This window comes from Podarcis raffonei, chromosome 16, assembly GCF_027172205.1.
Source record: "Podarcis raffonei isolate rPodRaf1 chromosome 16, rPodRaf1.pri, whole genome shotgun sequence".
Lineage (NCBI taxonomy): Eukaryota > Metazoa > Chordata > Lepidosauria > Squamata > Lacertidae > Podarcis > Podarcis raffonei.
In genome coordinates, this window is record NC_070617.1 from 30,155,599 (window position 1) to 30,169,388 (window position 13,790).

General features: G+C 48.1%; 1 protein-coding gene across 3 annotated transcripts in view; it reads left to right on the forward strand.

The window, feature by feature from the left end:
• The window catches only part of SEPTIN5 (septin 5), a 77,661-nt gene that overhangs the window by 39,140 nt on the left and 24,731 nt on the right, over window positions 1-13,790 (forward strand). The window contains exon 1 of one of the 3 annotated variants that reach the window (XM_053369280.1): window positions 12,148-12,347. The exons of 1 other annotated variant lie outside the window; for it this stretch is intronic. In XM_053369280.1, coding sequence (XP_053225255.1) covers window positions 12,258-12,347 — 90 coding nt within the window. In that variant the 5' untranslated portion in view covers window positions 12,148-12,257. Of the gene's footprint in view, window positions 1-12,147; window positions 12,348-12,399; window positions 12,484-13,790 lie in introns of those variants that run through there. One more of the 3 variants, XM_053369281.1, reaches the window with a different exon arrangement.

Genomic DNA, 13,790 nt, shown 5'->3' on the forward strand with positions numbered 1-13,790 from the left:
GTCCGATGAGCTGGGTGGCAGAGTAGCCCGCACCCAGATTTTAGCCGTAACAGTGTGCTGCTCTGGTGCTGGTTCGCCAGAGCAGCTTCGTCACGCTGGCCACGTGACCTGGAAGTGTCTGTGGACAGTGCTGGCTCCCGGCCTCTAGAGTGAGATGAGCGCATAACCCTAGAGTCCGTCAAGACTGGCCCGTACAGGCAGGGTACCTTTACCTTTACTTACATCAGGCTTCCTCAGACTCGGCCCTCCAGATGTTTTGAGACTACAGTTCCCATCATCCCTGACCACTGGTCCTGCTAGCTAGGGATCATGGGAGTTGTAGGCCAAAAACATCTGGAGGGCTGAGTTTGAGGAAGCCTGACTTACATCATAGGAGCCTACACAACACAAAACACTGTTGCTGTATGTAAGTTTTATTTTATTTGTTTTTAATCTTATATTTTGGAAATGTACATCTAGTTTTTTTCCTTTAATTTTTTCCTGGCCCCCCCCAAGAGAGTGGGGCCCTAAGCTATAGCTTGTTTAGCTCATACGTAAATCCAGCACTGGGCCAGCCACTGCATCATTGTCAGAGGAGCTACGGGGAAATGGCAGTGGCTTAGTGGCAAATCAGGCGAAAGAGCCCAGATTGAATCCCCACCTGGGAGAGGACTGCATCTGGAACCCTGGGGAACTGCTGCCAGTCTGTGTAGATAACCATTAAGCAAAATAAGCGTGTGCTTTTGGCATCAGGGAAAGGAGGGCACTGCAGAAATTCCCCGTTGCTGGATTTTTAACATTAATGGTCACAAATCACTCAGCTGAGCTTTCATTTTCTCAGTTGAAGTATATTAAAAATCCCAACAGAGCAACTATGCAACAAGGCAGGCTGGCTGCTTCCTCTCCACTAAGTATAGATGCAGATGTGTTATGCAAGATTACTTTTGAGCAGGCTTCCTCAAACTTGGCCTTCCAGATGTTTTTGGCCTACAACCCCCATGATCCCTAGCTAGCAGACCATCCTGGGGAGCCTTCCACAGAACCCTGTTTGGAAAACAATCAAACAATGGTCTGGCTAATTTAGTAGAAGGAAGATTGACAAGGGACGAGGAGGTGTTAGCTGCCTGTATTGCAGTCCGGTGCACCCCTCTAGTGGAAGAACAGAATTCTGCAAAAAGGGAGAGGGTTTTTAATTTGCACAGGGCTAAAACTCATTGGTTGCTTCTTGGGATGAGCACCAGTCTAGTATTAAAAGTGACATTTAGGGAGGTGAGAAGGCCTGTCTGCCTGAGAAGTTAGCAGCCGGCGGTTGATGTGAGCCCCTGGTTACTGTCTCATTTCCTTATACAATTTCCTGGTTGGTAGATGCTGTTGTACAGAGAACACCGTGCTTATATATCTGCTCTGTTGAAATATTATGTGCGCTTTCATCATCAGCTGGTCTGTTTAAAACTGGAGGTTTTCTGCCTCCCTTTGGGAAGTTTTGCAATTTGAAATGTGGCAACTGTTAAATGAATTACTAGTTTCCCCTTTCTCTTCTCTTTCTCATTTTGTGTGGGGGCAGAGAGAGCGAGCGGCGGTTCTACTGCAACAGATCAGATGATTTCTTTTGGGGGGGGGTAAGCAAAAAAAAAAATCGGGACGTGGGTGGCGCTGTGGGTTAAACCACAGAGCCTAGGACTTGCCGATCAGAAGGTCGGCGGTTCTAATCCCCGCGACGGGGTGAGCTCCCGTTGCTCGGTCCCTGCTCCTGCCAACCTAGCAGTTCGAAAGCATGTCAAAGTGCAAGTAGATAAATAGGTACTGCTCTGGTGGGAAGGTAAACGGCGTTTCCGTGCGCTGCTCTGGTTCGCCAGAAGCAGCTTAGTCATGCTGGCCACATGACCCGGATGCTGTGCGCCGGCTCCCTCGGCCAATAAAGCGAGATGAGCGCCGCAACCCCAGAGTCAGCCACAACTGGACCTAATGGTCAGGGGTCCCTTTACCTTTCCTTTAAGCAAAAAAGGGTTGAGAACCACAAACAGCACCTTAGTATGCTGGGATGTATACGATATCTTCAACAATAAGAATAATAACATAACAAGGAAGGAGGGGGATGTCAGGAAACAGGGCATTATGTTCACATGTGGTGGGGGTGTAAATATGTACAATTATTTTGGCAAAGGGTGTTTGAGGAGATAACAGAAATCATTGGGTTAAAGCTGACCAAAAGTCCAGAGGTAGCATTATTATCAATTTATGGTGGGGTGGAAGGTTTGCAGGCTCTGAAGGACTTGCTCACAAGTTTATTGACAGCTGCACAAATTGTTATAGCCAGGAAGTGGAAGGGGCAAGCAGAATATAAAATGGAAGAATGGCATAAAGAGATGTGGGATATAGCTATGAATGATAAATTCACATGTGCCATTAAGGTAAGGCAGGGAATATGCAGGTGAAATGATTTTGAGGAGATATGGAGGGTGTTTGTAGAATTTGTACTGTTAAAACGGAAAGGGGTCAAACCATCGCAAGAAGTGTTGAAATTTTGGGAGGCTGGGTAGTTACAATGGAGTGGTCTTGTTGGTGGGGTGTGCATTTTTATTCTTATTTCTTTATGATTATTGGGACGCAAGTGGCTCTGTGGGTTAAACCACAGAGCCTAGTACTTGCCGATCAGAAGGTCGGCGGTTCGAATCCCCGAGAAGGGGTGAGCGCCGGTGCTTGGGCTCTGCTCCTGTCAACCTAGCAGTTCGAAAGCACGTCAGAGTGCAAGTAGATAAATAGGTACCGCTCCGGCGGGAAGGTAAATGGCGTTTCCGTGCGCTGCTCTGGTTCGCCAGAAGTGGCTTAGTCATGCTGGCCACATGACCCGGAAGCTGTACGCCGGCTCCCTCGGCCAGTAAGGTGAGATGAGCGCCGCAACCCCAGAGTCGGTCACGACTGGACCTAATGGTCAGGGGTCCCTTTACCCTTTACCTATTTATGATTATTACTTTGCCAAAATAGGAACAGAGAGCCATAGACTCCTGCATTGCAGTGCCTTCGATTAGATGACCCTCTGAATTCCTTCCAACTTACAGTTCTTGGCACAAGAGCACACTGCCTACCTGCGATTCCCAGCAGAAGCCTCACTGCCTCTAACCATAGAGGAACAGCGTAGCCTTTATGGCTATGCAGAGTAGACCCACTGAAAGTCATGAGCATGACTAGGTTAGGCCCCTTGATTTCAGCGGGTCTGCTCTGAGCAGGACTAGCATTGACTACAACCCAATAACTTCGGACCGTAAAGAAAATAACTGCTGGACACACCCACTGGTTTGTTTTGCACTCAAAGGAAATGAGTGTCTTTTTAAGATGGCTGGGGCAGAATGCCTGGATTGTTCCCGCTCCATTTGAGGCAGCTGCTGACTCGGTGGACAAAGGGCTCCCTTAGAGAGAATTATCTGATGCACGAGACGGAATCAGCTTGGTACCAAGTGGGGCAAAAGCAGCTGGGATAAAAATAAAAATAATGCAGTGTTCTTTGTAGCCTAAGGTCATTCGGGGAGAGGCAGTACACTCATCTCCCCCCTTTGCATTTTAAATAAAATTATTTATTAAATTTATTAGTCCTTTGTTTACCTGACAGGCTTCCAAGGAACTTAACGTTTAAAAACCATAATCATAAATACATCATCCCATAGAAAAATGCACATAAAGCATCAACATTTTCCTACAACACCTCCAATCTTTGTCCTATATATCTTCCTATATATAAAAAACTGTAAGGCTGTCGTCACGTAGCCCCCCCACAGGAGGATTTGTAGTGCTGCATCACGATCTGGGATTTGCGTGAAGTTGGGCGGGGGAGCAAGTGGGAAGGCAGGCTTTAAAATGGCGGTTTTAAACAACAGTTTTGAATAGGGCAGGGATGGAGGGAACTGCAAGGACATGGGGGCAGGGCTTGAACAAGCTGTGGGGGCTTTAAAGGACTGTGAGGGGAAGAGAGCTTGGGTGAGATGTGAAGGGAGGGGTGTTGGGTTTGGTGGGGGTCAGATGGGGTTGGCGAGGAATGCAAGCACAGGTGGCAGTCTCTAGTAGATGGGGAGCCGCAACTGAAAAGGCCCTCTCTTTTGTCACCATCTTTTGAGCCTCCCTTTAAGGAGAGGTCTGGAAAACCATATTTGTTTTCTTTAACAGAATTTATATTTTGCGGGACGCAGGTGGCGCTGTGGGTTAAACCACTGAGCCTCTTGGGCTTGCCAATCAGAAGGTTGGCGGTTCGAATCCCCGTGACGGGGTGAGCTCCTGTTGCTCGGTCCCTGCTCCTGCCAACCTAGCAGTTCGAAAGCACGTCAAAGTGCAAGTAGATAAATAGGTACCGCTCCAGCGGGAAGGTAAATGGCGTTTCCGTGTGCTGCTCTGGTTCGCTAGATGTGACTTAGTCATGGTGGCCACATGATCCGGAAGCTGTACGCCGGCTGCCTCGGCCAATAAAGCAAGATGAGCGCCGCAACCCCAGAGTCGGTCACGACTGGACCTAATGGTCAGGGGTCCCTTTACCTTTATCTATATTTCGCTTGGAGGTTTTGCTACAGAGCGGTTTACAAGAAATAGTAAAATTATCAATAAAACAATTTTAAAAATTAGAAACATTTAAAAAAACATTTAACAACAGTGGATTAAAATGTGCCAACAACCATGTGTTTGGAGAAGCTTGTGTGAACAAAAGCCTGTTGTCCATATAAATATAAAGCGGTATTCAAACTCATTTGATAGAGAAATTGGCAAGGAGTTACAAAGTGTAGATGCCACCACACTAAATATTGATTTGATGCCAGCAGCATTAACCAGAGCCACTGTTTCTGCCAAATTCACTGTTCACAGATTGGGAACATAGTGGTGGAGATGTTTAGATGTCATAGGGTTGTAGTACAGTCGTGCCTTAGTTTTGAAACAGCTTAGTTCTCAAACGTTTTGGCCCCCGAAAGCTGCAGACCTGGAAATCATTGTTCCTGTTTGCAAACTATTTTTGGAAGCCGAACGTCCGATGGGGCTTCCGCGGCTTCTGATTGGCTGCAGGAGCTTCCTACAGCCAATCAGAAGCTGCGCTTTGGTTTCTGAACGTTTTGGAAGTCGAACGGACTTCCAGAATGGATCCCGTTTGACTTCCAAGGTACGACTGTATTTCAAAAAGTGAAAATCTGCACACAAAAGTTCTTGAGCCATTTTTGCTGATTTCTGCCCGGACACTGCCAACGACTGCAGTATTTTGGCTATGTCACAAATGAAACCTACATGAAATGCTCTGATATATTGCATAACACTTTATGGGAGTATTCCTGCTCAGGGTTTCTGCCAGCCAGCTAACCATGCCCCTTTCCCAGAATATTCCATTCCTACACCCTCCCATTTTTCCACTTTCCTTTTCCAACATTTGGCAACATTTCGTGGCTCTTGAGAATACTCAGTCCTGTTGGGCTGTTTTTATTTTTAACGGGGAGGTTTTGCCTCCTGGCTTTAGAGATCATTAGTGTTTTGATTTTGATCTCAGGCGTTTCCCCTCCCTCCCTCACAGCCTGCTTGATACGGCCCTCTGGTTTATCATCAAACATGTTCTGCCTCCATGTCCATCGGCACTCACAGCCCCTGTTCGCTGTTAGAGGGAGCCATCGCTCTCGACTCCTGGGAAGCCATCTCTTACGAAAGCCGGATTTCAAAAGTTGTGAATGGAGACGGGGTCGAAGGCGTCGGAAGGAGAGAAAGCCAAAACGCTGGCAAAATGGTCTTTCCTGACAACACATCATCAGGGAGGTTAAAAATAGACTTTTTTTTATGGCGCTAGAGCGGCTGTTCAGAAGTAGGAAGGGAGAAGGGAGCTGGGAAGTGTTCCAAGACCCAGGAACTTCCTCTTGCATGACAGCTGTTGCATCACATAATTACCCTCTCCTGATTCACAGCACCGAACAGCTTGCTTGAATTACAAGAAATTCGCTTCAACTCTAAAGTTTGTACAAGTACAGTGGTACCTCAGGTTACATACGCTTCAGGTTACAGACTCTGCTAACCCAGAAATAGTGCTTCAGGTTAAGAACTTTGCTTCAGGATGAGAACAGAAATCGTGCTCCGGCAGCGCGGAAGCAGCAGGAGGCCCCATTAGCTAAAGTGGTGCTTCAGGTTAAGAACAGTTTCAGGTTAAGTACGGACCTCCGGAATGAATTAAGTACTTAACCTGAGGTACCACTGTATCAGAAATCCCTAGAAGCTGGGATTTGCTGCAATGTGCTATGGGAGCACCTGGCTTAGGAGATGCTGTGTTCTTCAGCCCATTCTGAGTCAGGTCACCAGTTAACTAGGCCCACACCCACACTCTGCATTTAAAGCACCCCTGTACCATTTTGTCAGCCCCCCAAGGAAACTTGGGAAGCACAGTTTGTTAAGGGAGGAGAGAATGGTGAGGAGGCCCCTGTTCTCCTCACAGAGTTCCCTGGGAAGAGGGGTTGATTGTCATAGCACCTAGACCAGCGGTTCTCAACCTGTGGGTCCCCAGATGTTGTTGGACTACAACTCCCATCATCCCTGACCACTGATCATGCTGGCTAGGCATGATGGGAGATGTAGTCCAACAACATCTGGGGACCCACAGGTTGAGAAACACTGACCTAGACCATACCCAGGGCAGACTCCCCATCAAAGTCCTTGGTCTATGGCGCACCAGCAGTGGGCCATTGCTTGGCCCCAAGCACCCCGGAGAGGTGCCACCGACTGGGTCCTGCTTTTCCCAACAAGCTCTCACCTCAGTGGGTAGGAGGTGAGTTTGTGATTTGTGTTTTGCATTTGGGGACAGCAGGACAGAGAGCTCAGTAGCCTTTGGCCATTCTGTTGGCAGATTCAGGACAGACCCAAGGAGGGACTTATTCGCACAACACATATGGAACTAGCTCCCACAAGAGGCCACCATCTCAGGTGACTTTGAAAGAGGAACCGGCAAATTCATAGAGGTCAAGGTTCTCAGTGCCTACAAGCCATGATATGTATGTATTTATGAGAGCCAGTGTGGTGTAGTGGTTAAGAGCTGTAGACTCATAATCTGGGTGAACCTGGTTCGATTCCCTGCTCCTCCACATGCAGCTGCTGGGTGACCTTGGGCTAGAAACACTTCTCTGAAGTCTCTCAGCCTCACCCACCTCACAGAGTGTTTGTTGTGGGGGAAGAAGGGAAAGGAGATTGTTAGCCGCTTTGAGACTCCTTAAGGGGAGTGAAAGGTGGGATATCAAGTCCAAACTCTTCTTCTACCTCCACTGTTGGAGGCCATATGAATTCTGGAAAATTCAGGTGGGAGAGCGCTCTCTTGCTTGTAAGCTTCCCAGAGACATCTGGTTGGCCACTGTGAGAACAGGGTGCTAGGCTGTGATGGGCCATTGGTTTGATCCAGGAGGTTCTTCTCATGTTCTGATTTCCCACAATGTACCAGTGCAAGCTGGATATTCATTACTCCCTGTGGTTGGTTGCAGTGTTTGAAATTCGGCAGGTGCCCGGGTGCCACGATGGCGCTGGACATCTCTACCATCTGAAGGTGTCTGCCTGGGGATGCTTGTACCTTGTCTGTTTTCACATACTAACAACACATAATGCTTTTGAATTATGGTGCTGGAGGAGACTCTTGAGAGTCCCATGGACTGCAAGAAGATCAAACCTCTCCATTCTGAACGAACTCAGCCCTGAGTGCTCACTGGAAGGACAGATCCTGAAGCTGAGGCTCCAAAACTTTGGCCACCTCATGAGAAGAGAAGACTCCCTGGAAAAGACCCTGATGTTGGGAAAGATGGAGGGCACAAGGAGAAGGGGACAACAGAGGACGAGATGGTTGGACAGTGTTCTCGAAGCTACCAGCATGAGTTTGACCAAACTGCGGGAGGCAGTGGAAGACAGGAGTGCCTGGCGTGCTCTGGTCCATGGGGTCACGAAGAGTCGGACACGACTAAACGACTAAACAACAACAACAACACATCCCTTGGAATCCTATCAGTTGTATTTTATCTGCACAATCAGAATGTATTTCAGGAGCAGCAACAAAATTCATGTTTTGCCATTTCAAGCCGTCTGGCCCCAAAATGGCAACTCAACATTCTGTTTGGGCAACTGCAACCTGGTTTAAGAAGCCATTTGGCACCTAGATTATATATCTCAGTTTCTAACATTGTTTGGTTGTGTATCTTATTTAGTCTCTTCTCTTTTCATCTCCTCTCTATGTCTCTTTTTCATGCGTTGGTGTGGCCGGGCTGGGAGGGGATGTGCTTATGTTGTTTGCTTTGGACAATAGATGGTGTTATGAAAGCTTCTGTCATATTTCAAGGAGAATTTACAGGCTGCGATTTGGCCAGGTTACCAATCAGCCAAATGGCAAGTGCCTTGGAGGTCCATAACTACATCCCAAAGCAGATTAGTTGATGAGAGACATTTACAGATGTATTAGAACAGCTGCCTGAGCCCTTTTAGATTTATAACCTAATGAAATTCTTGCTCTGGCTGAGCACACTGTTGCAGCTCTAACCTTGGCCTGCTTTGCAAACAGACTTCTTCTTTGTGTAAAACTCGCTTCCTCTTAGGGATGTTGCAGAACCCTGATGAAAATGGAAACAGGAGCGGAATTCACTGGTGTTCACTTCTTTAGGGCTGCCATATTTTAGAAAGTGAAAACCCGGACGCAAAAGTTCTTGAGCAAAGTGGTTGAGATTCACAACTTCTCTGAATTTTGCAACACAGTTCTTCAGCGAAGTGATGTGAACAGAAATGCATGTACCAGGCAAAAGTGTGCATAGAGGTGCATATATTCACATGGTTACAGTGGTACCTCAGGTTAAGTACTTAATTCGTTCCGGAGGTCTGTTCTTAACCTGAAGCACCACTTTAGCTAATGGGGCTCCTGCAGCCGCTGCACTGCCGGAGCCCGAATTCTGTTCTTATCCTGAAGCAAAGTTCTTTACCTGAAGCACTATTTCTGGGTTAGTGGAGTGTGTAACCTGAAGCGTATGTAACCTGAAGCATATGTAACCCAAGGTCCTACTGTAGATGCATTCAAATAGTATACAAAAATCTATATGGAGGGATTGCTTTGCAAAAACGTGTATATTAGTTCACACTAAAGTTCTGTATTCTGTATTTATTTATTTTACTTTGCAAACTGATGAGGAAATGTGGACCACTGTATTTAAGAGTGGAAAAATGAGAAACGGAGAGAGAAAATGAAATTGACAGATTAGTCTATTCCTGTCAGTAACAACAACAACAACTTTCTTATTTATACCCAGTGGTAAAGCTTCATGCTCTGGCACCACGGGGTGGAGAGCGGGGGGGGGGGTGTTTGATGCGTGTCCCAGGGGCGTGACGTGCTGCCTGTGGGGGCGTGGTGCTCAGAGCGGGTGGGGGGGCAGCTGCAATGGCACCCCATCGGGATCGCGCTGCCAGGGGTGGTGGGTTTCCCCTCACTCCTCTTCCTCCGCCAGTGTTTAGACCCTGCCCATCTGGCTGGGTTTCCTCAGCCACTCTGGGTGGCTTACAACATATCTAAAAGCATTAAAAAAAACACCAGTCCTTAAAAACTTCCCTAAACAGGGCTGCCTTCAGTTGTCTTCTAAAAGTCAGATAGTTTATTTCCTTGACATCTGATGGGAGGGTGTTCCACAGGGAGGGGGCCACTACCGAGAAGGCCCTTTGCCTAGTTCCCTGTAACCTCACTTCTCGCAGTGAGGGAACCACCAGCAGGCCCTCGGCGCTGGACCTCAGTGCTGAACGATGGGGGTGGAGATGCTCCTTCAGGTATACTGGGCCGAGGCCATTTAGGGCTTTAAAGGTCAGCACCAACCCGTTGAATATCAAGGGAATGATGTTGGTAGATGTGTATACAGGAACCCTAATGTGCCATGCAGTGCTGAGGCATGTTTTGAAACGTTGATAACATTGTTGGACCGTGACATTTTCCCAGGTTATCATGTAATCTAAGGAACCATGTCTCTCTTGGCTTTTGTATCGGTGAAGGAAGGACAGGGGCTACTGCAAAGGGAAGGGATGTCGCAAAGAGCCTTTGACATGTAGTAATGGAGAGGGTGGGGCCTGCAAAACAATATGTAGCATGAGACTAAGGGCGTTAACAAGCGTGCCCTTGTTTTCATTTTGCAAAATGTTCAAGGGCGTGTGCTTGGTTTCCTAACCAAGATGCTCTCCCTTTGAGCAGAACTCAAGTGGTAGGGCTGCTCTGCCTGCTTTGAGACAACACCTCCTGGCTTTGCCTTTGTGCTGGCAAGTGTTTCTCAAAGCAGGGTTAGCTAAGCTGGGGGGCAGGTCTGGCCCTATGAGCCACGGGGAAGTAGCCAACGCATCCCTGCAGCTTCCTTCCTTATGAGAAAAGGCTGCTACATTGGGGACATGCCTTTAAAGGCAAGCAAGAGGTCACAAGAGAAGTTGTGCATGGCATGGAGGAAGTGTCTAGAGAAGGTCCCCCCAATATAATAATAATAATAATAATAATAATAATAATAATAATAATAATAATAATAAATTTATACCCCGCCCATCTGGCTGGGTTTCCCCAGCCACTCTGGCCAGCTTCCAACAAAGTATTAAAATACAGTGGTCTGTTAAACATTAAAAGATTCCCTAAACAGGGCTGCCTTCAGATGTCTTCTAAAAGTCTGGTAGTTGTTCTTCTCTTTGACATCTGGTGGGAGGGTGTTCCACAGGTTGGGTGCCACTACTGAGAAGGCCCTCTGCCTGGTTCCCTGTAACTTGGCTTCTTGTGGTGAGGGAACCGCCAGAAGGCCCTCGGTGCTGGACCTCAGTGTCCAGGCAGAACAATGGGGGTGGAGATGCTCCTTCAGGTATACTGGATCGAGGCCATTTAGGGCTTTAAAGGTCAGCACCAACATCTCCCATGACACTCGTTGGCATCCAATGGAGCTGAACGTTGGAAGATTCAGGAGAGCTGAAAGGAAGCATTTCTTCATGCAGCACAAATTATGGCAATCCCTCCTACAGGAGGCAGTGATGGGCACAACCTAGATGGCTTCAAAAGAGGATTAGACAGATTCATGGAGGAGAATGGCTCCGCTCTGCAGTTGGAAGCAATGATGCTTCTGAATTCAAGTTGCTGGAAGGGAGGGCAGAGGGCTCTTGTGCTTGAATCTTGCTTGCGAGTTTCCCACGGGCATCTAGTTGGCCACTGCGAGAACAGGGTGTTCCTTTTAGGGATTTTAGGTGCCGAAATCCCAAGGGAGCAGAAAAGACTATGCAAGGATGTTATTGGCCCAGAGATGGAAAGAAGATAAAGTCCCGACCAGAGAAGAATGGCAGATCAAGTTGATGGATTATGCTGAAATGGCAAAAAATGACCAGAAGAATCAGAAATCAGGAAGACCAAAATTTTAATAAGAAATGGGGAAAATTATAACTTATCTTAAAGACCATTGTAAACAGTTAAAATTGTTAGCAGGATTGGAATAACGCTTACAGTTTAATGGTGAATTCTGGACACATTGGAGATGTAAAAGATTTGGATTATCATAAAAGATGCGGGAGGAAATGATTAATAATTGGACCCACAAAGGGGAAGATGGAAGTCCAGGAGATTCCTTGGACTAAACAACAACAACAACAAATATCTCTGCAAAACTTTAATTTGAAAAACCAAATAAATAAATTTGTATTAAAAGAAGAGAGAACAGGGCGTTGGACGACAGGGACTGTTGGCCTGGTCCACCAGGCTCTTATGTCCTTATATTTATCTCCTGATCTCAGCGCTGTGGCTCTCACTGCCTTGAGTTCCACCACGGGAGAAAGTTTGGAGGCCCGTCAACCAATCACCCTCCTTCCTTCTTAGATCTTCTGGTTCACCAGTCTAAGAGATGAAGAGGACTCTTCGTCTTTGGGGTAGGACGCTGCCTCAGAACCGAGTCAGACCTGTTCCAACCATTACACCATGCTGCTGCTACTGTCTGAGGAAACTGTCACCCACGGAGCTGCTTCTCCTCGCATGGCAGCCACTGCCTTTGTTGTCTGATATTTATTCCACCCTCCTGTGAGCAAGGCGGCAACAGCAACACAGGAAATTCTAGCCAGCTGGTGGTTGCCTTGCAGAAAAGGCCTGGGCTGCCTCTCTCTCTCTCTCTCTCTCTCTCTCTCTCTCTCTCTCTCTCTCTCTCCCCGTGTGTGGGCGGGGGTGGCAGCCTTATGGATTTAGTCAAAGCTGGGAGGGAGTGCATGGGCTGGGCTTCTTCTCCCGCTTGGCCCATGGTGACTCCCGGTCTGGCCTGCCGTTGGTTATTATGGATTCAATCATTATTCAGGAGCGATTAGTCGAGCGGCTGCTTTCTCCCAGGACCCAGACCCAGCGAAGCCACTCAGCCAAGCTGAAGGTACAAGGGTATATTTATAGTCATAGCCGAGAGCTGGAGAGAAGGAGGAGGGGGTGGGTGCACAAGAATGGTGCCTGAGGAGAAGCAGTTAGCCACAGAAGAGATTCGCCAAGGGCAGAGAAGCAGAAGGAAGCCGGTAAGGAGGCGAAGGCAGAGCGTGAGAGATCAGGGGAAGGGAAGAGGGGGCCAGAATCTGCGAGAGGCTGCGGTGGGTTATATAAAATGCAAGCCACAAAACAAAACACCAGCCTCTTTTCTGTGCTGTCCTCCCATCGCTGCCGCTCACATCAGTGGAGGCCAGAAGGAAAACACACTGATGTACACATGCTGCCTTTTGTGGGTGCCTGATTTGGGGCTGACGTTTTGGATAGGGTACCATTTCATTAGACAATATGTTTGCATGAACACACTTTTGCATGTGTGTCTTGGGCACCCAGCGTTTGACCCACTTTGGACCGATCAGCGCTCAGTCGCTGGACCGCCGGTGTGCAGACAGCTGGGGGACTGTGATGTGTGAGTTTCTGATTCAGTGGGGGGGTCATTTGGGGTGCGGGCGCCCAGGGAGTCTGCTTTTATGCTAACTCTAGACATAGATGTCCTCTGCTGTGCCGAGTCAAGCTACGAGATGCACATGATGAAGATGATTTTGCTTTGGGCAGGGAATTCAGGGGAAGACAGCGAATCAATTTCCTGCCCTTTCTTTTTAGCCTAGGATGCTATTGCGCCTGACGGAGGGAGCCAGCCAGAGTCAGGCCTGAGTTGAGGATCAGTGCACAGGCGAAGGCTGGAGCTGCAATCTGTTACTATTTCATTACTTCTGAATTTTCATTTCCAAAGCTTGCCTTTCAGGGGAGATGCCCCTCCCAACAGTACCCTGTCCGAGACAGATGGCAGGGAGGTAGAATTTGCATTCTGGGTCTCTTGGGAAGACTTCCTCTTCTATTGCCTGCCGTCCAAAGCTTTGAGAAGGAAGGAGGAAGTAGGCAGTGTGATAAAGGGGGTAAAGGCTCCTTAATATCCCCTCTATTAATTCACAGGACGCGGGTGGCGCTGTGGGTAAAACCTCAGCGCCTAGGACTTGCCGATCGCATGGTCGGCTGTTCAAATCCCCGCGGCGGGGTGAGCTCCCGTTGTTCGGTCCCTGCTCCTGCCAACCTAGCAGTTCGAAAGCACATCAAAGTGCAAGTAGATAAATAGGGACCGCTTACCAGCGGGAAGGTAAACGGCGTTCCGTGTGCTGCACTGGCTCGCCAGATGCAGCTTGTCACGCTGGCCACGTGACCCGGAAGTGTCTGTGGACAGCGCTGGCTCCCGGCCTATAGAGTGAGATGAGCGCACAACCCTAGAGTCTGTCAAGACTGGCCCGTACGGGCAGGGGTACCTTAATTCACAGGAACATAGGAAGCTGACTTGCTCTGAGTCAGACCACAGGTCCACCTAGTT